The sequence below is a fragment of the Macrotis lagotis genome, chromosome 1, assembly GCF_037893015.1.
Source record: "Macrotis lagotis isolate mMagLag1 chromosome 1, bilby.v1.9.chrom.fasta, whole genome shotgun sequence".
NCBI lineage: Eukaryota > Metazoa > Chordata > Mammalia > Peramelemorphia > Peramelidae > Macrotis > Macrotis lagotis.
In genome coordinates this window covers 927,461,048-927,484,666 of record NC_133658.1, presented here as the reverse complement: position 1 = coordinate 927,484,666, position 23,619 = coordinate 927,461,048, and the positions used below count along the sequence as shown (strand labels likewise).

General features: G+C 48.0%; 2 protein-coding genes and 1 pseudogene across 2 annotated transcripts; 1 reads left to right on the top strand and 2 right to left on the bottom strand.

Moving 5' to 3' along the window:
* Nucleotides 1-3,538: 3,538 nt before the first annotated feature.
* LOC141511426 (BOLA class I histocompatibility antigen, alpha chain BL3-7-like) lies at nt 3,539-23,409 on the bottom strand. Its single transcript, XM_074220620.1, has 5 exons — nt 23,346-23,409; nt 22,810-23,088; nt 22,333-22,608; nt 21,866-22,141; nt 3,539-3,827 (listed from the first exon to the last, which is right to left on the bottom strand). The coding sequence occupies exons 1-5, from the start codon at nt 23,407-23,409 to the stop codon at nt 3,589-3,591; spliced, it is 1,134 nt and encodes a 377-aa protein (XP_074076721.1). The 3' UTR covers nt 3,539-3,588.
* Nucleotides 3,753-5,181, bottom strand: LOC141511639 (BOLA class I histocompatibility antigen, alpha chain BL3-6-like). Its single transcript, XM_074220755.1, has 2 exons — nt 5,099-5,181; nt 3,753-4,560 (listed from the first exon to the last, which is right to left on the bottom strand). Exons 1-2 carry the CDS (start codon nt 5,130-5,132, stop codon nt 4,274-4,276), a joined length of 321 nt encoding a protein of 106 aa, XP_074076856.1. The 5' UTR covers nt 5,133-5,181; the 3' UTR covers nt 3,753-4,273.
* LOC141510275 (E3 SUMO-protein ligase ZNF451-like) lies at nt 5,768-21,703 on the top strand (annotated as a pseudogene).
* Nucleotides 23,410-23,619: the final 210 nt, after the last annotated feature.

Sequence of the window (23,619 nt, the reverse complement as noted above, 5' to 3'; positions counted from 1 at the left end):
CTTTCTGATGTCACCGGGTTCAGCAAAGGGTGCAACTCTTGCTATCCCTGGGCCTGAAGTAGCATCTTGGATTTGGCCATCTGAGATGTTGCAGTGTTCACTGTCTTTTGGATGAAGAATGTAAGTATTTGGTACAAAGCAGGACCTTAGAAGACTGCCGACAAGACCATGACTAGTGCGGTTAGTATGCAAAGGAGCCAAGGGAGTATGTGGGAAGACTGAAACAAGTGGACCAGGTGTCAGCTGATTTTTCCCTAATAGTGCCAAGTTTTTAGCAGCATCCCAAATCAAATCAGATTAACATAGAAACAGCATCCTTCCACCAGGAACAGAGACTTCCCTTCTCAGGGTCAGTATGTCCAGGTCCCATCTGTCTGTAAGGTTACAGTGGTTAGGGAATCCAGTTGATCTTGAATGTGTAGGAGACTTTTGGCTAAATCATCCGGACTTTCTTTGTGATAGCTGTTGGCAATAATACAGAGGAGATGACATGCCCTCTACCCCATGCCCATGTCAGACAGAATGCCCATAGCTTCTAAGAAAGGAATGAGAATGGGGCCCTTCCATACCTTGGATATGTTTTGAGGGTGACAAAGAGGGACTGGCTGTTCAGAGGCACCTCAATATGGGACCGGATGCAGACCAGAGAAACAAAGATCTGTCCATTTGATGGCAAGACATAGGTACACAGGGTTTCCTCAGAGGAAGAAGGTCCCATCTCCTCTCAAGTGTACACCAAAGTGGAGAGAGAAATGGGGTGCAAACTCAGTTCTCTCCCTGTGCCGAAGGCAGAGAGAATCCTTGAGGATTAGGCCTGTCCTGGGTCTTAAAGGGGGATGTTCTACCTTAGGCTCAGTCCCAAGAAGTTTGGCTCCAGTTCCACTAGTATGTTCTGGGTATTGGGTAGTCCTGCCCCCCAAGAGAGGGAACAGGTTCTGGTTGGGAGTTGCCAAGGGGGAAAGGAAGTTCATACATGAGTTCAAAGGAGCTCAACTAGAAACCAGATATTTCCTTCTTCATAGGGGAAAAAAGCTCCCACCCTAGGACAGTGTTAAAGGGGACAAGACCATCCCTCAGGGCAGTGGCCATCACCTACAGAGATGGATGCCAGGGCCCTGAGCTGAGTCCTGAGCAGAGGCCAGGGAAACCCTTAGGAAGACTCCTGCAATGAAGGAAAAGTAGGGACACACACTGGAAGTCGGAGGAAATGACAACAAAATGGAGAGAATTGAAATTCATGGAAAGTCAGTGTTGAGGTGGGAACTGGGGGCTAGCAACCAATCACCTTGCTGGGGCCTAGTGATCTGTCAGCCTGCTGGGCAATATGCCAGTGCCACCAGGAGGAGAAAGTCACCCTGGTTTTATGCCATGTCACCAAGTGCACCCAAGCCATTACAGACGAAGACAAACATCTGCCACCTCCCCATGGATAATAAATACACTATCCCTCCCCCAGGGACCCTTTCCTCTCTACCCCAACCCCCACCTGCAATGGAAGACACAGCAGAGCAATCAAAGCAATTCTTTCCCATCCCCAGGCATCACCCACACAAATGTAAAACCCAGCTGAGACTGTGGAGAAAAGCTGATGATTTAAGAATACACACAGCCTTGTTGGTGGAGCTGTGAACTCATCCAATGTTGCTGGAGAGCAATTTAGAATTATGCCCAAAAGGCAGTAAAAATGTGCATCCCCTTTCAACCAGGAATGGGTCTATACCCTGAAGAGATCATGATAAAGGGTAAAACATTGTTCATTGCAGCCCTGTTTGTAGTGGCAAAGAATTGGAAATCCAGTGAATGTCCAATAACTGGGAAATGGCTGAACAAACTGTGGTGTATGTATGTGATGGAACACTGTTGCCCTTTTAGAAACCAGGAGCAATGGGAATTCAGAGAAGCCTGGAAAGATTTGAATGAACTGATGCTGAGTGAGATGAGCAGAACCAGAAGGACCTCATGCACCCTGACAACTACATGGGTGTGATGATCAACCATGATGGACTTCACTCCATCAGTGCAATAATCAGGGACAATTTAGGAGATCCATGGTAGAGGATACCATTTGTACCCAGAGAAGAAACTGTGGAGTTTAAACAAAGACCAAATTTTATTATCTTCAATTGTTAAAAAAAAAAAAAAAGTTGTCTTCTTCAGAATTTTGCTGTCTCTAATATTTTATTTTTTCCTCAGGGATATGTTTTTTTCTCCCAACACATCCAATTTTGATCAATGCATAACATGGAAATACTGTAAAATTATAAGATTGTTTTCTGGGGGTGAGAAAAGAAGGGAGGATGGGAGACAAGTTGTAAAATTTAAAACTTTACAAAAATTATAGGTGGAAACTACAATGGCATAAAATTAAAAATAATCAAGATATTTACATAGTAAAAAAAGAATCATGCAATAAAAAAAGCTCCCAGAGGTCAGGGCATAATCCAATGCACTTCTGTCTCTTCCTTATTGCTGGTACTAGTTTCCCAGCAAAGAAAGGTGGACAGAGTGCAAGAAGGCAGGGCAAAGGGAGGAGAACTCCCATAAGCAGTGAGAGCACTAATGAGACTTCTCTGGCCAGTACATTACAGTGTTGTTCACAGGGGCCAGGACTGGGGAGAGGAGGCAAAGGTCAAAAAGACCAAGCAGGAATTGGAGCCTTGTTTTCTTTCTCAGGTCTGGAACAGGAAACTCTCAAACTGTAGAAAGAAAAACAGATTGGAACAAGTCAGAATATACATGTCATCACGTGCACCCAAGCCATTACAGATGAAGACAAACAACAGCAGTCAGCTCTGGTTTCAGGCCTCTCCTCCTTCTGAAGGACCTGCCTCTGCTTCCTTCCAATCCTCCTTCTGAAGGACCTCTCTCCCCCACTTCCAATCCTCATCCCAAGCACTCACAGACCCTCCCCTCTGTTTTACACCAGCCCCACTGTCATTTGGGGACCCCAGAGTCTCGTTTATGGCTATCAGAGAGTCATCTGATCCCTGGGCACTGTCATTGTCTGGAAACAAAGGAGGGAAAAGATTTAGTCAAGGACAGACTTTCCAGAACCAGGAGATGGCAAGGGGAAGAGAACCCCAAAAAAGGCTCCTGGGGGAAACCTTCTCTTTTGTTTTCTCCCTTCCAATGTCCCAAGGCTACTATGGCTTGTCCCCTCTATGTCAGCCCCTCACTTACCTGCAGTCTAATCATACCTCCCTCCTTTTCCCCCTGAAAAAAGGAAAAACATTTCCAGTGAGGAATCTAGGAGAGGAGACCATACTCAGGTCTCAGGAGTTTCCGGATTTGTCCTGGTGATGTAACAAAAGAGGATAGCAACGACCCTCCCACCCCCACCCCCCAGTCCAACACCTGGATCCAAGAGGAAGACAGAAAAGAGGCCCAGACATGGGCCCTTCCCAACAGCCATAGCTCTGCAAATCTGGTCTACAACTCCCCACTGGGGGCCACCCCGATCCTTTGGCAGAAATCCCGAAGTTCATTTCTGATCTGAGACTGAAGCAACCCCCCCCCATCGACCCTGTTAGACCTGCAGGGTGACCCCAGAAAAAGGTTTTATATTCACACATCCCTTCCATCGAGAGTCTAAGGGTGTCTAATAGTTCCTAAAGTAGGGAAAGAGAGGCCTTGGGGACAGAGGACAAGCTGCCAGGCCAGGGGGGAACCAGACTCTCCACGGGGCCTGATGCTGAGCCCCACCTTCCAGGCCTGCCCACCTGGATCCTTCTTCCTCCAAATCACAGCTCCACCAAGGACTGCAGTGAGGAGGAGGAGGGCCCCAGCAATGACCCCCAGGATAGTCCAGGTGGATGAGGATGGTGACTCTAAATTGGAAAAGGGAAGGGAAAGGCCCTGGCCCCTCTCTGGCCTGAGTCACTACGGCCTCTCCCAGCTCCCCTCTCCCTCCCTCCCAGTAACTCCACACATCCCTCTGCTCTTTGGGGGGATGGGAGATGGATGCTCTTCTCCCCAGCCCCTCCCCCACTGTCCTTACCCCATTTCAAGTGAGGGGCTTGGCCAGCCCCTATTGATAAACTCGGCTGTTTCTCTCTTCCCAGCCTGGGGTCACCCCCACAGCTGCCCACTTCTGGAAGGTTCCGTCTCCCCCAGGCCTGGTCTCAATGAACTCTGTGTCCTGGACCAGTTCCTCCCCATCCCTCAGCCAAGTTATAGAGATCTCCGCAGGGTAAAAGTCCGTGCCCAGTAACCGGGAGGGAGCCGGAGGGGGCCCGGCCTCTCCCCGCCCCCTCGGGTCCCCCCAGGCCCCCCGTCACGCACCGCCCTGGCTCTGGTTGTAGTAGCCCCGCAGGGTCTCCAGGTTCACTCGGAACGTCCGCGCGTTGCCCCTCCCGACCCGCGTGTTCCTCTCCCAGTACTCGGGGTCCACCAGGACCACCGGCTCCATCCACGCCGCCCGCGGCTCCATCCTCGGCCTCGGGGCATCGCTGTCGAAGCGCACCAACTCCTCATGGTCCACGTAGCCCACGGCCACGAACCGGGGCTCCTCGAGCTCGGGCCGGGTCCAGGCGGCGTGGAAATACCTCAGGGAGTGAGAGCCTGGACGTGGGGAGCCGGGGCCGGGGTCAGCGCGGGGACCGCGTAGCCCCGACCCCCGCGGCCCCGCGTCTGCGGCCTAGCCCCGGGGATGAGCCCTGTGTGACCCCGCACCCCGAAGCCCCGCTGCTTCCGACCACTTTGACATCCCAAGTGTCTCATGACAGTAACCTAGACGTGAGAACGTGCCCCACTCTCTCCCCGCCCCCACCCCGTGTCCTGCTCCCGGGGCTCACCCTGCTCACCCTCGGCCCCACCCAGTGTCCTCACCTGCCCCACCCTGAGGTCCCCCCGCCCCTCCCCCACTTCTAGAAGCCCCCCGTTCTCTCTCCTCTGCCTTGGAGGGCCAGGGCTCCCAGGCAGCTCTGCTCCTCCTGGGCGCCCCCACAACTGTCTCCCCCATCCTCCCTGCCGGCTCCTCTGCCTCAGTTCCCCCTGAACCCCCACCCACCCACATATCCACTCCCCAGACTAAGGCTCCGACCCCAAGACTCCCCCCGGCCAAAACCCTGCTGGGGGCGGGCAGGCTGCCCCCCCGTACCCCATAGGCTCCTTCCGGGGTTCTCCTTCTGCATCCCCGGAGACCGCGGGGCCGGTCCCTGGAAACCCGCCCTGGGCCGGGGCTGGAAGAGCTTTCGGGGCAGCCCCCCCCCTCAGATCTCCCCCGTCCAGCTCCAGGCGCCCCTTGAATCCTGCCCCCTCCTCCCCTGCCCGGGTCTCCGGCAGCGCCAGGACCAGGGCCCCCACCAGAGAGAGGCCGAGCAGGGGCTGCTCCATGGGCCACCTGGTAGAGAAGTCCTGGAACAGCGAAGTCCCTTCACACAGGCTCATCACCCTTCACTTCTGATTGGCTCTGCTGACCAATAGAAAATGGAAGTCCCAAACGTCACCGGTAACCGGACAGATAGGCCCTGCCGAGGCTCAGGGACCAGAACTGACACTGACACTGGGACCCTGTGTTGGTCCTGGAGCAGCCTCGGACCCGGGGCAGCCCCGGAGCCTCCCTCCCTCCCTCACTGCTCCAGGAACACCCCGATCCGGGGCCCCAGTCTGAACCAGAGCAAAAGAAAGTCCCAGTCTCCCCGCTTCTCCGCCGCCTCCAAGCTCCAGCCCCCCTCCGCGACCCTGCCCCCTTAGAAGTTAGGGAGAAAATCCCCCCATTTCCCCCCAAATTGGAGGGTGTTTGAGGACTGAAGAAATCTGCAGACTGATGGGGGGGGGCTGCCACCTCCATTTTAGTGACCTCCATCCCCGTTGGGATTCAGGCCAGTCTTGTAGCCTCCGGGCCTCGGAGATAACCAGGCTGGGCACCTCAGAAGAAAGAGGACATCAGGGTCAAGGAAATGGGACTTGGCATGAGAGCAGAAGCCTATGTCTCACCACTAAAGGGGCAGGTATGTGTTCACAGAGTCCAGGACTGCAGGCAACAAGACCTGAGTTCAAATCCAGCCTCAGAATTTACTAGCTCTGTGATGGTGAGTAACTCACTGCTTCTTTGTCTCAATTTACTCATTTAAAAAAATGAACCGGAGAAGGAAATGGTAAACCTCTTCAATTTCTTTGTAAAAAAAATAAATGAAACCCAAATGGATCACAGAGAGTCAGATACAACTGAATAACAACAAAAGGAAAGAGCTTAATTATGAAAATGGAGAGGAGGACTATGTCAGCCTAAGATCGGATCTGAACTCCCAGAAATCTGAAGGTCTGAATTCCTTTTTTTTTTTTCAGCAACAAAAACCAGGGCCCATTTGTGTGAATATTCCCTCTTTCTTGTCTCATCCCCAAATAAGAAATAATTAAACTTCAATTTTATGGAGAGACTCCAAGAGATCATCTCCTTTATGTTATAGATTAGGAACCTGGATACCAGCGATCTGAAGAGCTTTGTCCAAGGTAATAAAGACAGAAAGCAGCAAAATGGGGAAACTGAATCTCCATCCTAGCATTCCAGGTTTCATCTCCTTTCCACTACCCCCTACTAGTCTAGAGACAGTCCTGAAGTCTCCTCTGGGGAAGGATGCCCTTTAACCCTTCAAATCTTGAAGTCAACATTCTGTGGAAAAGCAGGGAAAGACTTGAATAATTCAATTTCTTATTATCTTCTGCTCTCAGACTATTCAGATCAAGTCCTGTCTTAGCTTTCTTTGGATCCCAACAGAGCTTAAAAAAATCCTCCTTAAAAACACCAATGCTTGTTATTTTGCACTGTGCTTCCCTTCTCCATCCAGGTACAGCCTTTTTTCTAGGGAAAATGTAGAAGGATCCTCACATTTTCACATCTTACAGTGACATCTCAGCTCCAATGCATCTCTTCAGCCCTTCCCTCCCTCAGTTGCTAACACTGTCCTTCCTTGGATTCTACCTTGTTCTCTTCCCCACCCCCAGATTCCTCTAAGCTGTAGTTCCAAAATGCTCTGCCTTGGTCACTTCACAGCTGGAGAGCTCTTTTCAGCTGAGTCACTACATTTTAGAAAAGGTTTAGACAAAGTGTCCAAAAGATAAGGACCCAAATGGTGAGGGGACCAGAGAACTTTCTATAGAAGATTGATGAAAGGAACTGGGGATATTTTCCTAGGAGAAAAGAGAGATCGAGGGGGGGAAGATAATTGTGTTCAAGTATTTGAAGGATTGTTTGGAAGCAGACTTAACAGTCTGAAGCTTTCTCCATTTCACAATAATATTGTTCTGGTTCCTCCTTTCTCCTGCTAGGATACCCCTTAGCAAATCGCTCTGCTTGGTATTAACTGTACCACTTTGTATTTCCAGCTCATTGTTCTACATTAGTTTCTAAGCTGAGTTGTTTCTCACTTCCAGAGATATCACAGTTGTTCCTAGCATTGGATTCTGCCCTTTTCAAGGAATTCATCACAGAATCAGAATTGAAAATCACCTAGTCATCTAAATTTAATCAAACTTACCCCACGCCCATAACTTTTACTGATTCTTTCCTTTTTATTTATTCTATTTCTCTCATAAAATCCTTCAGTTGTATTTTATTGTGCCAAGGGAAATAACCAGATTTTGTTGCTTCTGTTTTCCCACTCCATTCCTTCTCATTTTTCTGAGTACCTCCACTCTTCATCTTCCTCTTCTCCTACCAAGTTTGGACTTTCCCAACAGCTGCTCCTTCAGACTTGGGCCTGCAAGCCTTGCCTCCCAGCTCCTTTGAATCCATAATAATGGTTTCCCACTGTGATGGACCTCTTCTTTGAGTCTTCTCTCATGAGTTTTTCTGACATTTTTGATTCTTTCATTTTAATTACTGTTTTGATGATAATTTTGTGACTTCTCATCAAGTCATATTCTTGGGAGCCTACTTATTAAAATTCCTCAAATTGACAGTGATTCCAAAGGAACTGAAAAGATCTGGCTCTCTTACCACCCCATGCCAAATAAATAAAGACAATGAAGAAGACAAAAAGAAGTTATTAGCAACCCATCAGCCTGTTGTCCCATCTTTGTCAAATCATTGTGAGAATGGTCTCTGCATACCTAGAGGACAGATTCTATTAAAAATTGAGAAAGAACAAGACTTTGTATTAATAGTGTCAAAGCACATATCCTAGGTCAGGTAACTGACTGAAAAAGTAAAACACATGAGATCCCATGATTATCTACTGCTAATCATGTTTTGAAAAGTATTTGACTCAGCAGAACTAAATGCACACTTAAAAACTCTCATGAAATTGGTTATCTCCTACCATGTATTGAAAAGAAAGAAAATTCGTTGGCAGATACAATGAAGACATTGTCTGAGAAGTGCAGAACACTGCCAGGAAATGAAATATAAAACAGAAACGTATGTTCACCTATTGTCATCTGGGGTGGATGGAGATGAAGATTTAATGATCATTTTATCTATTCTTTTAAAGAGAAGGAAATGGCCTCTCAGTCCAAAAGGTCATGGTACATAAGAAAGCCAGGATCAGACCCCAGAACATTGGGTTTCAAATGTTATTCAGGTTCTGTTTACCCATCTGCCAGTAGCATGGAGTCCATTATGACTTGAATCCAAACAAAAGAATAACCTTCTCTAGATGGCAGGATTCTCTTATGCCTCCTGTTCCCATGTGACATCACAGAGATTAGATCAACACTACAGAGTCTCTGACAGGAAATCTATGACCTCACCAAGGAGATTGCTCTGCTCAGTTGTTTAATGAAAAGGCAAAGTAGAACCCCCCCCCCCCCAGTATTACCTGGTCTCAGTCAGGCACCTTGTAGGGTAGGTTGTTCAGCCAGCCTGTCTGTTAGTCTCTTGGACAGGGATATCAAATGGTCAATGAGTTGAATCAGAGCAAAATAGGAAGAGAAGGGGAGACTGTTTCATTTAAGAACTTGTGAGTTGTTTCAGTACTTACTAATTGCTCATCACATTCATGTGTATATCTATTCATAACACACATGCCTAGGAGTTGTAGAAAACCACTATTGAATGGGAGGAAAAATACAAAAATTACAATTAACATAGAAGAAAAAAATCTTAATTTATCTAAATTGTCTGTGATGGGTTGCCAACAACTTTCCTAAGAGAAGTGACATGAAATCCAGTTTAGGGATATATATATATATATTCATGCATAATATATACATATATGTATATCTTTGGAGAGAGAGAGAGAGAGAGAATCCAGAAGGAATATGGCCAGTCACATAGTGAGAATGAGAAACAACAGATAGATGGAGATGATGTCAAGTTGTTAAGAGAACCAGAGGGAGGTCTATGGTAGATTTATTGAAAGACAGAGAAACATCAAAGAAGAAACCGTCCTTTTTACCATTGCCTCAATAATAGTGGCCTGATTTACATGGACCTTGAGGTCCTCACCTCTAAAAATAAAAAAGGTATAGTTAAATAATGTCTCCCCTTTCCTTCAAGAAACCTCTCTTATCCCTAAAATGTGGGTTCTAGTTTGGGAAGAGAGAAATTCCATGACTTGCCTACTTCTTTATCAAAACTAGATGGTGCTAGTTCATTCCTGCAACCAAAGCGCTGGTGGGGGACAACCATTTTTGGTACAGGGACACAAGGCAGATTGCCCCTTCTGACAAGTGGGGAGCAAGCAGGAGCAGTTGTAAGGAAAGAGATCCCCAAAGACCCTTCCAGATCTAGCTCAGATCTCATTATCTGCCAAAGACCTCTCCTAGTATCCTACCCACCCACCCATCTCTCTGAGATGGCCTGGTCTTGTTTATGTCTTCAATGCACGTTGTGGTTCCTATATTGACTCTTCCATCAGTTTGGCAGCTGCTTAATGGCAGGGACTGGTTTGGCCTTGCTTTGTTACCTCTATTACATAGCATAGGGCCTGGAGCATATTAGGTGCTGGGTATTGGCTTACTGACAAACTGCCTGGATTGACAGTTCAAGCATAGGATAGAAATCAAGTCCTGATTGTATTATCTGGGCAAGTCATTGACAAGTTCTTTGCTTTAGTTTCTTCATTTGTAACATAAGAGAGTTGTGCTGGGGGCGGGGTTCACTGAGGTCCCTTCCACGTTCTAATCTCATAGTTGTGATACACACACAGGGGCAGGGAGGGTTGGCACCGGATTGGAGTCTGAGTTGGGGACTGAGGAGGCAGTGGGAATAGCTACTCAGGCTGCTATGCCTTACATAGCCACAAGGGGGGGAGCTAGGGCTACAATTATAGACTCCCCATCCACTCTAATCCTGAGAGAATGCCCTTGGTCACTCTAGTCCCTTTTCCTGCCCCCGTCTCTATCACTCCCTCCATTTTCCTCCAGTGTTAAACTCTGAAAATTTTCACCCTTTCCTGCTACTTTGTAGCTCAGCAGCTCATTGCCCCTCATCTCACATGCTTCTCAGATCTCTCTTTCATCCTTAATTTGATCCCAAAGAACAACTAACAGATTTGATGCATTTTTGCTAGAATGAAAGAAAAAGATGATAAGCATCTGATCAGCGGTCCGGATGGCCAGCAGCCCCTCTGGGCATCGTTTTCTTCTCCATCCAGCCTCTCTGCTGCCCCTGGTTTTTTTACAGATCCATGGGAAGACTTTGGGGGAGGGGTATCCTTCTGCCAAGGTTCAAGCCTTCAGGTCAACTTTCAAATTCTCCTGGGGAAAGGAGCAAGCCCCTCAGCAACATCATCTTCTATTCCCTAGCTTTTCAAATCACTGTGTGAACCTCCTTGGAGCCCTTTGGTGATTCTCTTGTCTTGCTGTCTCTCTCTATTACCTATTTCCCTGGAGACTCCCCCTCCAGTCCTACCCCATGGGGGCAGGTGGCTGCTGGGACTGAAAAGGGAGAAAGCCTGAGAGGCAGCAGGACAAGCCTCAATCCAAGCTGAAACACTCAGAATGCCTTTAAGAAAGTGACCACAGGATGACAAAAGGAATCTGTTCAACCTCTGTGAAACCCCTTTTTTTTTTTTTTGGTTTTTTGCAAGGCAAATGGGGTTAAGTGGCTTGCCCAAGGCCACACAGCTAGGTAATTATGAAGTGACTGAGACCAGATTTGAACCCAGGTACTCCTGACTCCAGAGCCGGTGCTTTATCCACTGCACCACCTAGCTGCCCCTATGTGAATGCCTTTTTTCTAAGTTCTGAGGGGTTTTTTGTATTTCATTTTTTCCAGCGACATGTTGTGTTATTTTCTGACAATCATTTTTAGTGAGAGTTTGAGTTCCACACTTTTCTCTCTCTCCCCTTCTTCCCCCACCCAATCAGTCTGATATAGGTTGTACATACACAAACGATCATGTCAAGCAGAACTCCATATTAGTCATGTTGGGAAGGAAGAATCAGAGCCAAAGGGAGAATCACAAATTCTCGAACCTGGGGCATGAGGAGTATGAGTGTGTATCTGTCTATGAGTGTCTGTGTGTGTGTGTGTATGTCTGTGGGTGTATCTGTGTATGTGAGGCTTGTGTCTCTGTGTGTTCATGTACTGTCTCCCCTACTAGATGGTGGCCTCCTCAAAGGCAGGACATCCCTTCACTCCCCATATGGACTCTGGGACCACACTCAGAGATGAGGATAAAGAGTGAGAGTGGGCCAGGCCAGGCAGTTCCCCACAAGCTCCCATCATTTTATCAGAGTCATTACTGCTTAGGAAGGGACCGAGACTTGGACTAATTGACAAACTCTGTCCATACCTGGGTTGCTCTACATGCTCTACATGAAAGGGAACTGTTGCTCTACAGTGTGAGCTCCCCTATAATGGTGGTAGTTCTGGCAGTCTAGACACACTGGTTCTATCTGAAATCTCCACTCCACTAGGATCAATTTGAAACTATTAAAAATGGAGTTAATCAAATTCTTTTTGAAGCCAAGTTCCTAGACCTGGCTACAAGCTCCTGAGCTGGGGGATGTGGGCCCGCACCTCTCCTGCCTGGGTCTCTGAAAAGGCTGCAGCAGGAGGCCTGAGGGGCAGGGCAGGGGCGGGTCTCTGGGCCTCTACCTCATGAGAGACCTCAGAAAAGTCTTCTCCCCATTTCCTCCTGACTACACTGCTACTGGACTTCTCTAGACTCTCTATCTGGCCTCCTCCCCCCAGGAATCTTCTCACTGGGTAAGCATATGTTCCTCTAAGGCTGCCTCAGTCCCCAGTGTTCTCAGGACCTTCTGTCCTTGCGAGTGGACCCTCTGGCTGGAGAGCAGGGTCATCCACTCCAGGGGCTGTTATCCCCGTTGACCACCAGCTCCCACACTTTTAGGGTTTTTTGCAAGGCAATGGGGTCAAGTGACTTACCCAAGGTCACACAGCTAAGTAATTATTAAGTGTCTGAGGCCCGATTTGAACTCAGGTCCTCCTGACTCCAGGTCAAGTGCTCTATCCACTGTGCCACCTAGCCGTGCCCCCCCCCCCAGCTCCCATGCTTTTGAACCACTCCATCCTGCACCTCACTGGGCACCTTCCCCTCTACCCCTTTCCTTCCATACACACCCCTTTTGCATTCAGCTTCCTGTTGTATGTTATCTTCTTCCATTAGACTGTAAACCATTAGAAGGGAGGAATTCTATGGCTTTATTTGCATTTATGTGACCACCTTTCAATAGAGTCCCTGCCACAAAGCAGGTGCTTAAGAAATGTCTCAGGCTTCATGGCCTGGAATCAGTCCCCAGGCTTTAAGGGACATAGAAGGCAATAACCTGTGATGATGCCTCTCCTTCCTAGGAACCCCCCCTTCCTACACACAAGGAAAGATCCCTTGGAAGATGTGCTCCCCATTCACACTTCAGCTGCTCCACAGGAGAGATTCCTAGCCCTGTGCTGCTTCCTGAACAGGGTCAGGCCTCAGGAGGAAGTGATCGAGAAGCATTTTAGTAGTCTAGCCTACCTACCACAAGTGTGGTCAAGGAAATGCCTATTTGGTTCCCTTTCATGTAGAATGCACTAGGGTTCCAAAATAAACAGAAAAATTGTTCCCCAAAAAGTATTAGTTCAGGCAAGAAAGCTTAGAGTATTGACCTGGTTTATCAGTTGCTTTGGTTGCTTTTCTGGAAAGCAGGAAATGTTCATGAGCAGGCTGAACTTTCTGTTCTTAGGAGATGATGTGTTACAGCAAGTAGGCCAACATCACTGGATCCCAGGCGGCATGGTGAGGGTGGGGGGAAGGGAGAAGAAAGGAGAATGGTGGCTGAGGATGAGTTATGAAGGATTCAAAGACAGGTGTTTTTCTATTGATTTTGGAGGCGACAGGGAGCCAGTAGAACTGATGGAATGGAGAAGTGACCTGCTCAAAGCTGACTGAAGAGATAGTGAGGGGAGGAGGGACTAGAGTGAGGACATGCAGAAAGGAATTATAGAGGAAAGAGATTATTATGGCTCATGTGACTGAATATCATCACAGACATAATTATTTTTACAAGCAAGATGCTGGAGAAGAAGAGGAACCTTTGCCATCCTCCTCTAAGTCATTGATGAGCAGCCCTGTTAACAGGAGTGGTCTTTCAACTATTCAGTCCCCCTCCAAAAAGTCCTCCATGAGGGAAATGGCAGTGCCAAATTTGTGAAGATATGTTTGACTCCCAGGAAAGTGTTAAATATCACAGTATGTGTTTAACAAGTCATCAGTTTCATAGGCACAGCTGTGACCATTGCAAAAAGTCCTTTCACAAGATAGAGACATTATAACCGACACTGTCAAGACCAACATGACAATGACATAAAAATTAAATATTTCTGCAGGCTCTGTGATCTGACTTTTGATGTAGAGGAAGCATTTTTGAATCATTATAAAGATGCCCACAGCACAGATTATGTGTTTGTATCAGAAAAGCCTGAAACATCAATTAAAAAATGAGGATGATTGGGGGTGGCTAGGTGGCATAGTGGATAAAGCACCAGCCTTGGAGTCAGGAGTACCTGGGTTCAAATCCGGTCTCAGACACTTAATGATTACCTAGCTGTGTGGCCTTGGGCAAGCCACTTAACCCCATTTGCCTTGCAAAAAACTAAAAAAAAAAATGAGGATGATTTCTCAGTATTGAAGAAAAGCAACTTGTTGACATGTGGCTGCTGGGAGAGTTACATCTGCAAAACAAACAAGAAGGAAGATCACAGTAGATGTCTACAGATCTTGCTTGACAAGGATGAAGGAGATGTTGAGCTACCAGATTTGGATTACTTGAGAACCATGACTCATATAGTCTTTGTGGGTTCTGATAACAGGTCAAACTTTTTTGGTCATCTGCCAGGATTCCTTAATCAGGGAGCCTTTGTCTGGGGATTTCAAGGAGGAAATACCAATTGGAAGCCTCCAGTAAATTGCAAGAACTTTAATTACCTCAATAGGATTGGATGCTTCTTCCTTCAGCCACACTGCAGTAAGAGAAAAGATACTGCTGACTTTGCCATCTGTATGCATGCTGGCCGATTAGATGAACAACTACCTAAGCAAATTCCTTTTACCATTCTCTCAGGAGATCAAGGTTTTCTGGAGCTACAGAATCAGTTTAAGAAGACCCAGAGGCTGATAACCGCTGAGGGCGGAGCCAAGATGGCGACAAGAAGGGATCCAGTTGTAGGCGCTCTCTGATAAAAGCTCATAAACTAAGGACTCTAACTAAACTTTTGAGAGACAGAACCCACAAAGGGACCCAGTGAGGCAGTTCTCCTACTCAAGGTAACCTGGAAAAGAGCAGAAAGGCTCTGCTCCCCGGGATTAGAGAGGCGGCCTGCCAGAGGGGTGGCCCGCCAGAGCCAAAGAACTTCAGCCTCCCGGAGGCAGCCCCAGGGAGCTGGGAGTTTCAGCTCACAGCAGTGGGGGAGTCTCCTAAGCTGCACCCCGAGGAGCACAGGGCACAAAGTGGGGGAACAGCGGGGGGACCTCTGCCAGAGCGAGCACATGGAGCCCAGCCCTCAGGGCACACAGCAAGCAGCATGGTCTTTCCCTAGCCCTGATCCAGGAAACAGAAGCAGGTGGAGCCAGTAAGTAGGAGCCCCCCAGGGCATGAGCCCATTGAGCTGAGGGAGGGGAGTGAAGAGAGACTGCAGAGCTCTGTCCTCTGCCTCTGGAACAGGACTCTGGGGTTCTGACCACATTCAGATCCTGATCACAGTCTAGGCCCCCCATAGAACAGCAGGGCCCCCCCACCTCAGCCCCGTGGCAGAGGGGGGTGCTTATGGTCATTCACAGACCAGGAGGGAGGACAGAGCCTCACACACTGAGACCCTTGTGGGAGTGTCCCAAAAGCTCAAGAAACACCCCAAACCAGGCCCAGGCTGGGAAAATGAGCAAGCAGAGAAACAAAAAGAATACTATTGAGAAATATTTTGCAAATGAGCCCAAGAAGGACCAAAATACTCAGTCTGAAGATGAGGAAGCACAACCTCCTGCATCTAAAGACTCCAAGAAAAACAGAAATTGGGCTCAGGCTATGACAGAGATTAAAAAAGATTTTGAAAATCAAATGAGGGAGTTGGAAGAAAAACTGGGAAAAGAAAGGAGAGAGATGCAGGAAAAACATGAAAATGAAGTCAGCAGCTTAGTCAAGGAAATCCAAAAAAATGCTGAAGAAAATAGCATGCTAAAAACCAGCTTAGGTCAAATGGATAAAACAGTGCAAAAAGTTATTGAGGAGAAGAATGCTTTAAAAAGCAAAATTGGCCAGATGGAAAAAGAGATAAGAAAACTCTCTGAGGAGAACAAATGCTTCAGACAAAGAATGGAACTCAGGGAGATTGATGAATGTAACAGAAATTAGGAATCAATACTTTAAAACCAAAAAAATGAAAAATTAGAAGAAAATGTGAAATATCTCATTGAAAAAACAACTGATATGGAAAACAGACTTAAGAAAGATAATTTAAAAATTATTGGAATACCTGAAAGTCATGATCAGGAAAAGAGCCTTGACATCATTTTCAAAGAATTACTACAGGAAAATTGTCCTGATATTCTAGAAGCAGAGGGCAAAATAGAAATGGAGAGAATCCACCGATCCCCCCCGAGAAAGAGATTCGCCAAAAAACCAACCCCCTAGGAATATTATAGCCAAGTTCAAGAACTCCCAAGTCAAAGAAAAAATATTACAAGCAGCCAGAAGGACACAGTTCAAATATCATGGAGCTGTAGTCAGGATCACACAGGACTTAGCAGCAACTACAATGGAAGCTTGTAGGGCTTGGAATAGAATATACTGGAAGGCAAAAGAGCTTAGAATGCAGCCAAGAATGAACTACCCAGCAAGGCTGAATGTCCCTCTTCCAGGGAAAAAGATGGATTTTCAATGAACCAGGTGAATTTCAAATGTTCCTTTTGGAATGGCCAGAGCTGAACAGAAGGTTTAATCTTCAGATACAGAACTCAGGTGAAGCATGGAGATTGGAGGGGAGGGGGGGAAATATGAGGGACTTAATGAGGATGAACTGCATGTATTCCTGCATAGAAAAATGACACTGATAGTACTCATATGAACCTTCTCAGTTAACAGAGCAGGTAGAGAGAGCTTTTATAGTTAAAGCACAGGAGAAAGGTGAATTCGAAGATAAAAATAGGGTGTAAAAATGGAGTCAATAGAAAAAAAGGGAAATGGAATGGGAGAAAGAAAAAGGAGAGGGGGAATAGTCCAAGATATTTCACATAAGATTTTTTTTATTACAATGAGCTATTGCAATGATATGGAAGGGGGGGAGGCAAGGGGGAATGAGGGAACCTTTGCTCTCATCAGAGATGGCTAGGAGAGGAAACAGCAAATATACTCGATGCGGTATAGACATCTGGAGTAAGAAGGAGAGGGGAGCAGAGGGAAGGGGTAGGGATGTGAATAAAGGAGGAGAGGATGGACCATGGTGGGAGAGTGGTCACATATAACACATTTTCTTTTTTACTTCTTGCAAGGGCCTGGGATTGGAAGACCTGCCCAGGACCATAGGGCCAGGTGGATTCTGGGCCTAAGGGGTGGTATGGGGGCTCAGGGCTTCTTGGCCCCAGGACCAGGGATCTGTCTTCTGTGCCACTCAGCTACCCTACAGCAGAGTCAGAGTGAAAGGAGAGAGAAAATATAGTACATGGTAGTGGAGACATAAGAAAGGAGGGAGTTGCGATCAGCAATGACAATGTTGGAAAATTACGGAAGTAACTTTTGTGATGGACTTATCATAAAGAATGCGATCCACCCGTGACAGAGTTGTTGTTGGAACAAAGACTGAAGCACATTTTTTATTACTATTATTTGGGGGGAGGGTGCAGGGCAAATGGGGCTGGGTGGCCTGCCTGGGGGCCACATAGCAGGGTGATCTTTGGGTGTCTGAGGCCGGATTTGGACCCGGGTGCTCCTGGCTCAAGGGCCAATGCTCTGTCCACCACCCAGCCACCCCTACTATGATTAGTATTTTATTTTATTTTGTGTCTTTTTTTTCTTCTTTTTTGTTTTTTGTAGGGCAGTGGGGTTCAGGTGGCTTGCATGTCACACAGCTGGGTGATTGTTGGGTCTACGGGGCTGGATGTGGGCTCAGGTGCTCGTGGCTCCAGGGCTGGTGCTTCATCCATTGCACCACCTGGCCATACCTGCAATTATTACCATTATTACCCAACGATCACCCTGCTATGCAGCCCCAGGCAGGCAACCCAGCCCCATTTGCCCTTCACCCTCCCCCAAATAATAATAATAATAATAATAAATGTGCTTCAATTTTTGTTCCAACACCACCAACTCTGTCATGAGTGGATCACATTCTTTATGGTAAGTCCATCACAAAAGTTACTTCCATAATTTTCCAACATTGCCATTGCTTATCTCAACTCCCTCCTTTCTTATGTCTCCACTACCATGTACTATATTTTCTCTCTCCTTTCACTCTGACTCTGCTGTAGGGTTGCTGAGTGGCACAGCAGACAGATCCCTGGTCCTGGGGCCAAGAGGCCCTGAGCCCCCATACCACCCCTTAGGCCCAGAATCCACCTGGCCCTATGGTCCTGGACAGGCCTTCCAATCCCAGGCCCTTGCAAGAAGTAAAAAAGAAAATGTGTTATATGTGACCACTCTCCCCCCCATGGTCCATCCTCTCCTCCTTTATTCACATCCCCACCCCTTCCCCCTGCTCCCCCCTCCTTCTTACTCCAGATGTCTATACCCCATTGAGTATATTTGCTGTTTCCTCTCCTAGCCACCTCTGATGAGAGCAAAGGTTCCCCCATTCCCCCTTGCCTCTCCCCTTACTTATCATTGCAATACCTCATTCTAATAAAGAAAAATCTTATTATATAAAATATCTTGGCCTATTACCCCTCTCCTATTTCTTTCTCCCATCACATTTCCCTTTTTTTCTATTGACTCCATTTTTACACCCTATTTTATCTTGGAATTCAGCTTTCTCCTGTGCTTCAACTATCAAAGCTCCCTCTACCTGCTTTATTAGCTGAGAAGGTTCATATGAGTACTATCAGTGTCATTTTTCTATGCAGGAATACATACAGTTCATCACCATTAAGTCCCTCATATTTTCTCCTTCTCCTCCAATCTCTATGCTTCACCCGAGTCCTGTATTTGAAGATCAAACCTTCTGTTCAGCTCTGGCCATTCCAAAAGGAACATTTGAAATTCACCTGGTTCATTGAAAGTCCATCTTTTTCCCTGGAAGAGGACATTCAGCCTTGCTGGGTAGTTCATTCTTGGCTGCATTCTAAGCTCTTTTGCCTTCCAGTATATTATATTCCAAGCCCTATGAGCTTCCATTGTAGTTGCTGCTAAGTCCTGTGTGATCCTGACTGCAGTTCCATGACATTTGAACTGTGTCCTTCTGGCTGCTTATAATATTTTCTCTTTGACTTGGGAGTTCTGGAACTTGGCTATAATATTCCTAGGGGTTGGCTTTTTGGGATCTCTTTCTCAGGGGGGTCGGTGGATTCTCTCCATTTCTATTCTGCCCTCTGCTTCTAGAATATCAGGGCAATTTTCCTGTAGTAATTCTTTGAAAATGATGTCAAGGCTCTTTTCCTGATCATGACTTTCAGGTATTCCAATAATTTTTAAATTGTCTTTTCTAAGTCTGTTTTCCCTATCAGCTGTTTTTCAATGAGATGTTTCACATTTTCTTCTAATTTTTCATTTTTTTTTTTTTGGTTTTGAAGTAATGAATCCTGGTTTCTTGTAAATTCATCAATCTCCCTGAGTTCCATTCTTTGTCTGAAGCATTTGTTCTCCTCAGAGAGTTTTCTTATCTCTTTTTCCATCTGGCCAATTTTGCTTTTTAAAGCATTCTTCTCCTCAATAACTTTTTGCACTGTTTTATCCATTTGACCTAAGCTGGTTTTTAGCATGCTATTTTCTTCAGCATTTTTTTGGATTTCCTTGACTAAGCTACTGACTTCATTTTCATGTTTTTCCTGCATCTCTCTCCTTTCTTTTCCCAGTTTTTCTTCTAACTCCCTCATTTGATTTTCAAAGTCTTTCTTGAGCTCTGTCATAGCCTGAGCCCAATTTCTGTTTTTCTTGAAGTCTTCAGATACAGGAGCTTGTGCTTCCTCATCTTCAGACTGAGTATTTTGATCCTTCTTGGGCTCATTTGCAAATATTTCTCTATGGTGTTCCTCTTATTTCTCTGCTTGCTCATTTTCCCAGCCTGGGCCTGATTTTGGGGTGCTTCCTGAGCTTTTGCGACACTCCCACCAGGGTCTCAGTGTGTGAGGCTCTGTCCTCCCTCCTGGTCTGTGAATGACCATATGCACCCCACTCTGCTACGGGGCTGAGGTGGAGGGGGCCACTACTGTTCTATGGAGGGGCCTATACTATGATCAGGATCTGAATGTGGTCAGAACCTCAGAGTCCTGTTCCAGAGGCAGAGGAAAGAGCTCTGCAGTCTCTCTTCACTCCCCTCCCTCAGCTCAATGGGCTCATGCCCTGGGGGCTCCTGCTTACTGGCTCCGCCTGCTTCTGTTTCCAGATCTGGGCTGCCAAAAGACCATGCTGCTTGCTGTGTGCCCTGAGGGCTGGGCTCCAAGTGCTGGCTCTGGCAGAGGTCCCCGCACTGTTCCCCCACTTTGTGCTCGGTGCTCCCTGGGTTGTAGCTACAGAGACTCCCCCACTGCTATGAGCTGTGGTTACCAGTGCCCTGGGGCTGCCTCTGGGAGGCTGAAGTTCTTTTGCTCTGGGAGGGCCACCCCTCTGACTCCAGGGAGCAGAGCTTTTCTGCTCTTTTCCAGGTTACCTTGAGTAGGAGAACTGCCTTTCTGGGTCCCTTTGTGGGTTCTGTCTCTAGAAAGTTTAGTTAGAGTCCTTAGTTTTGAAGTGTTATCAGAGAGCACCTAAGACTCAATCCTTTCTTTTTGCCATCTTGGCTCCACCCCGAATCTTTAGTTCTATATGAGACAAAAAAAAACCATAATAGCAGATGTATATGAACAGATGCTTATGTATTTATTTGTTAGACTTGAAAGCTAATGTTGTTTATGTTCTATTCTTGTACTAATTTGGATTTATAAAATGTACAGAAGGAAGACAATAAATGTTTAATATAAATCTCAATCACCATGTTCTAATATAGTTGCAATGCTCTTTTAAGTAGCCATATGAATGTAAATATATAAAGCAAGCCTTCTCTATGGTTTTCTATTCTCCTTATTAATCACTTTTTCCTTTTAATCATGGATCTTGTTTCGTCCTTTTGTTTTTTTACTGACATAAATTACTCCCATCTATTTTCTTAAAGTCCATGTAGCATTGAGAGTGTGATCTCTTAGTATCTTTCTGATGTCTTTTTAAATGTTCTTATTAGTTGGAGAGATAATAAAATCATGTTACTTGCAAAAAATGGGGAGGATACTGTTATACACCAGCCCCTCCCTCATTTGGGGACCCCAGAGTCTCACCTTATGATGTGAGAGAGATATCTGACCCACAGTCACTGTCTGTAGACAAAGGAGAGAAATTATCTAGTCAGGGACCGGCTTTCCAGAACCAGGAGATGGTAAGGCAAGAGAACCCCAAGAAAGGCTCCTGAGGAGGATCCTCTCTTCTGCCTTCTCCCTTCCCATATCCCAGGATACCATGACCTGTCCTCTCCATGTCAACCCTTCACTTACTTGAAGTCTGACCATAGGTCCCTCCTTTTCCACCTGCAAAAGGAAAAATATTTCCAATGAGGAATCCACTAGAGGTGACTCAGATGCCAGAAATTTCCTGATTTGTCCTGGGGTTGTAACAAATGACAACTGCAACTACTCCCTCAGACCCACCCCCCATCCCCCCCACCCCCATCCAACATCTTGATCCAAGAGGAAGAAAGAAAAGAGGGGGCAGAAATAGGCCCTTCCCAACACCCATGTGTTTCCAAGTCTGATCCACAACCCACACTGGAAGATCCCTGGGGTTCTTGGGCAGAAATCTCCATATTCATTTCTGATCTGAGGCTGAAGCAGTTCCCCCCTCCCCCTGCTGCCTCAGTCACCCAGTTAGACCTGCAGGGGGTCCCCCAGAGAAAGGTTTTCTATTCACAGATCTGTTCATCTAGAGTGTTAGGACCTATCTAACAGTCCGTAAAACAGGAAAAGAGAAGACTTGGGAACAGAAGGACAAACTCCCAAGCCAGGGGGCCAGACTCTCCATGGTGCCTGCTCCTTGGTGACCCCTCTCCAGGCCTGCCCACTTGATTCTTCTTCCAGATCACAACTCCAACAACAGTGAGGAGGAAGATGGCCCCAGCAATGACCCCCAGGATGATCCAGGTGGATGAGGGTGGTGGCTCTAAAATGGAATAGGGAAGTAAAATTCCTGGGCCCTCTCTGGCCTGAGAGACATTAAGACCTCCCCCCCCCCCCCAGTAATTCCAAACATCCCTCTGGTCTTCTGGGGTTGAGGGGATGACCTTCTTCCCAGTCTCCCCCACTGTCCTTACCCCATTTCAAGATAAGGGGCTCAGCCAGTCCCTTGTGTTGAACTCTGCAGCTGTATCTCCCTTCCTGACCTGGGGTCACCCCCACAGCTGCCCACTTCTGGAAGGTTCCATCTCCCCCAGGCCTGGTCTCAATGAACTCTGTGCCCTGGAGTTGTTCCTCTCCATTCCTCAACCAAGTCAGAGAGATCTCCGTAAGGTAAAAGTCTTGAGTCCAACACCTTAGGGTCACCTCCCCATCCGGGGTAGTGTGGTGGGTCATTCGGGCAGAAGGTGGATCTGGGGGAAAGGCCAGAGGCATTACCAGGGGTTGCCAGCCAGAAGGGGTGAGAAGCAAGTCACCTAGGACGTGAAGAACAAGGACTCTCGGAGGGTCGGGAGCCTGGACTGAGGCAGCAGGGGAGGGAGAGAAGGGACGAAGGGGGACCTTGAGTGTGGAGCACACTACACTGGGGCGGGGCTGGCGGTACCTGTCCTGGTCAGCGTCTCCTTCCCCATCTCCAGGTACTTGCGCACCCAATGAACACAAGTCTCCTCCAGATAAGTCTTATATCGCTCTGCTTCTCTCCTCGCCTCCCACTTGTGCTTGGTGTTCACAGCCTGGGGCACCGCCGCAATCCAGGTGGAGGTCTCCGTGTCCAGGGCGATGTAGTCGCGTCCGTCGTAGGCGAATTGAGAGAAGCTGCGCTGGAGGCGGCCGTCGGGGGAGACCTCGCAGCCGTGCAGGAACTGGAGAGTGTGGACGCCTGCCCGCCCCCAGCTGGGGTCAGCGCGACCAGACTTGCCCCCCCAATCCCCCTCCCATAGCCCCACAGGAGTCGCTTCAGTCTCTGCCCACCCTCCTCCCCATGTCCCCCCAAGCTGTGGGTGACCCTGGGACCGCTCAGACTCGACCTCTCTTCTCTCTTCAGCCCCCAACTCCCCCCTCCCCCACCCAGTCCAAATACCTTCTTGGCTCTGGTTGTAGTAGCCCCGCAGGGTCTCCAGGCTGACTCGGAAAGTCCACACATTCCGCCACTCGACCCCCGTGTTCCGCTCCCAGTAGCCGGGGTCCACCTGTTCCATCCGCTCCATCCACGCCGCCCGCGGCTCCAGCCTCGGCCTCGGGGCATCGCTGTCGAAGCGCACCAACTCCTCATCGTCTACGAAACCCACGGTGATGAACCGGGACTCCCCGAGCTCGGGCCGGGTCCAGGCGGCGTGCAAATACCTCAGGGAGTGAGAGCCTGAGGCGAGAGGACCCCGACCCAGCTTAGGGCGAGACCGAGGAGCCCCAGCCCGGGTGGCCCAGCTTTTGCGGACAAGCCCGAGAGTGATCCTTGTGCATCCCCTGGCCCTCCCCAGAGATTAAGGAACCGGCCCACGCGAAACCCGCCGTCAGTCAAGGCTGGAAGAGCTTTCGGAGGCAGCCCCCTGCCCCCACCCCACCTCCGGATGCTCGGTCCAGGCTCCAGGAGGCCCTTTAAGCCTGTCCTCTCCTCACCTGCCCGGGTCTCAGGTAATGCCAGGGCCCCCAACAGAAAGAGACAGAGCAGGGAACTGTCCATGGTTCTCACTGTCAGAGAAGCCCAAGGCCACGGTAGCCAGTTTACACTGGGGGTGGGGGGGGGGGAGATCCTTAACTTCTGGTGGGCTGCATGACCGTGACCCCGCAGAATGGCTGCTGAGACTAAAAACTGAAACCGTCTGGCTTCAGAACCTTGATCTTTCTGTGTTAATCCTGGAGCAGCCTGGCATCCTGGGCGGGGCCTGGGCTC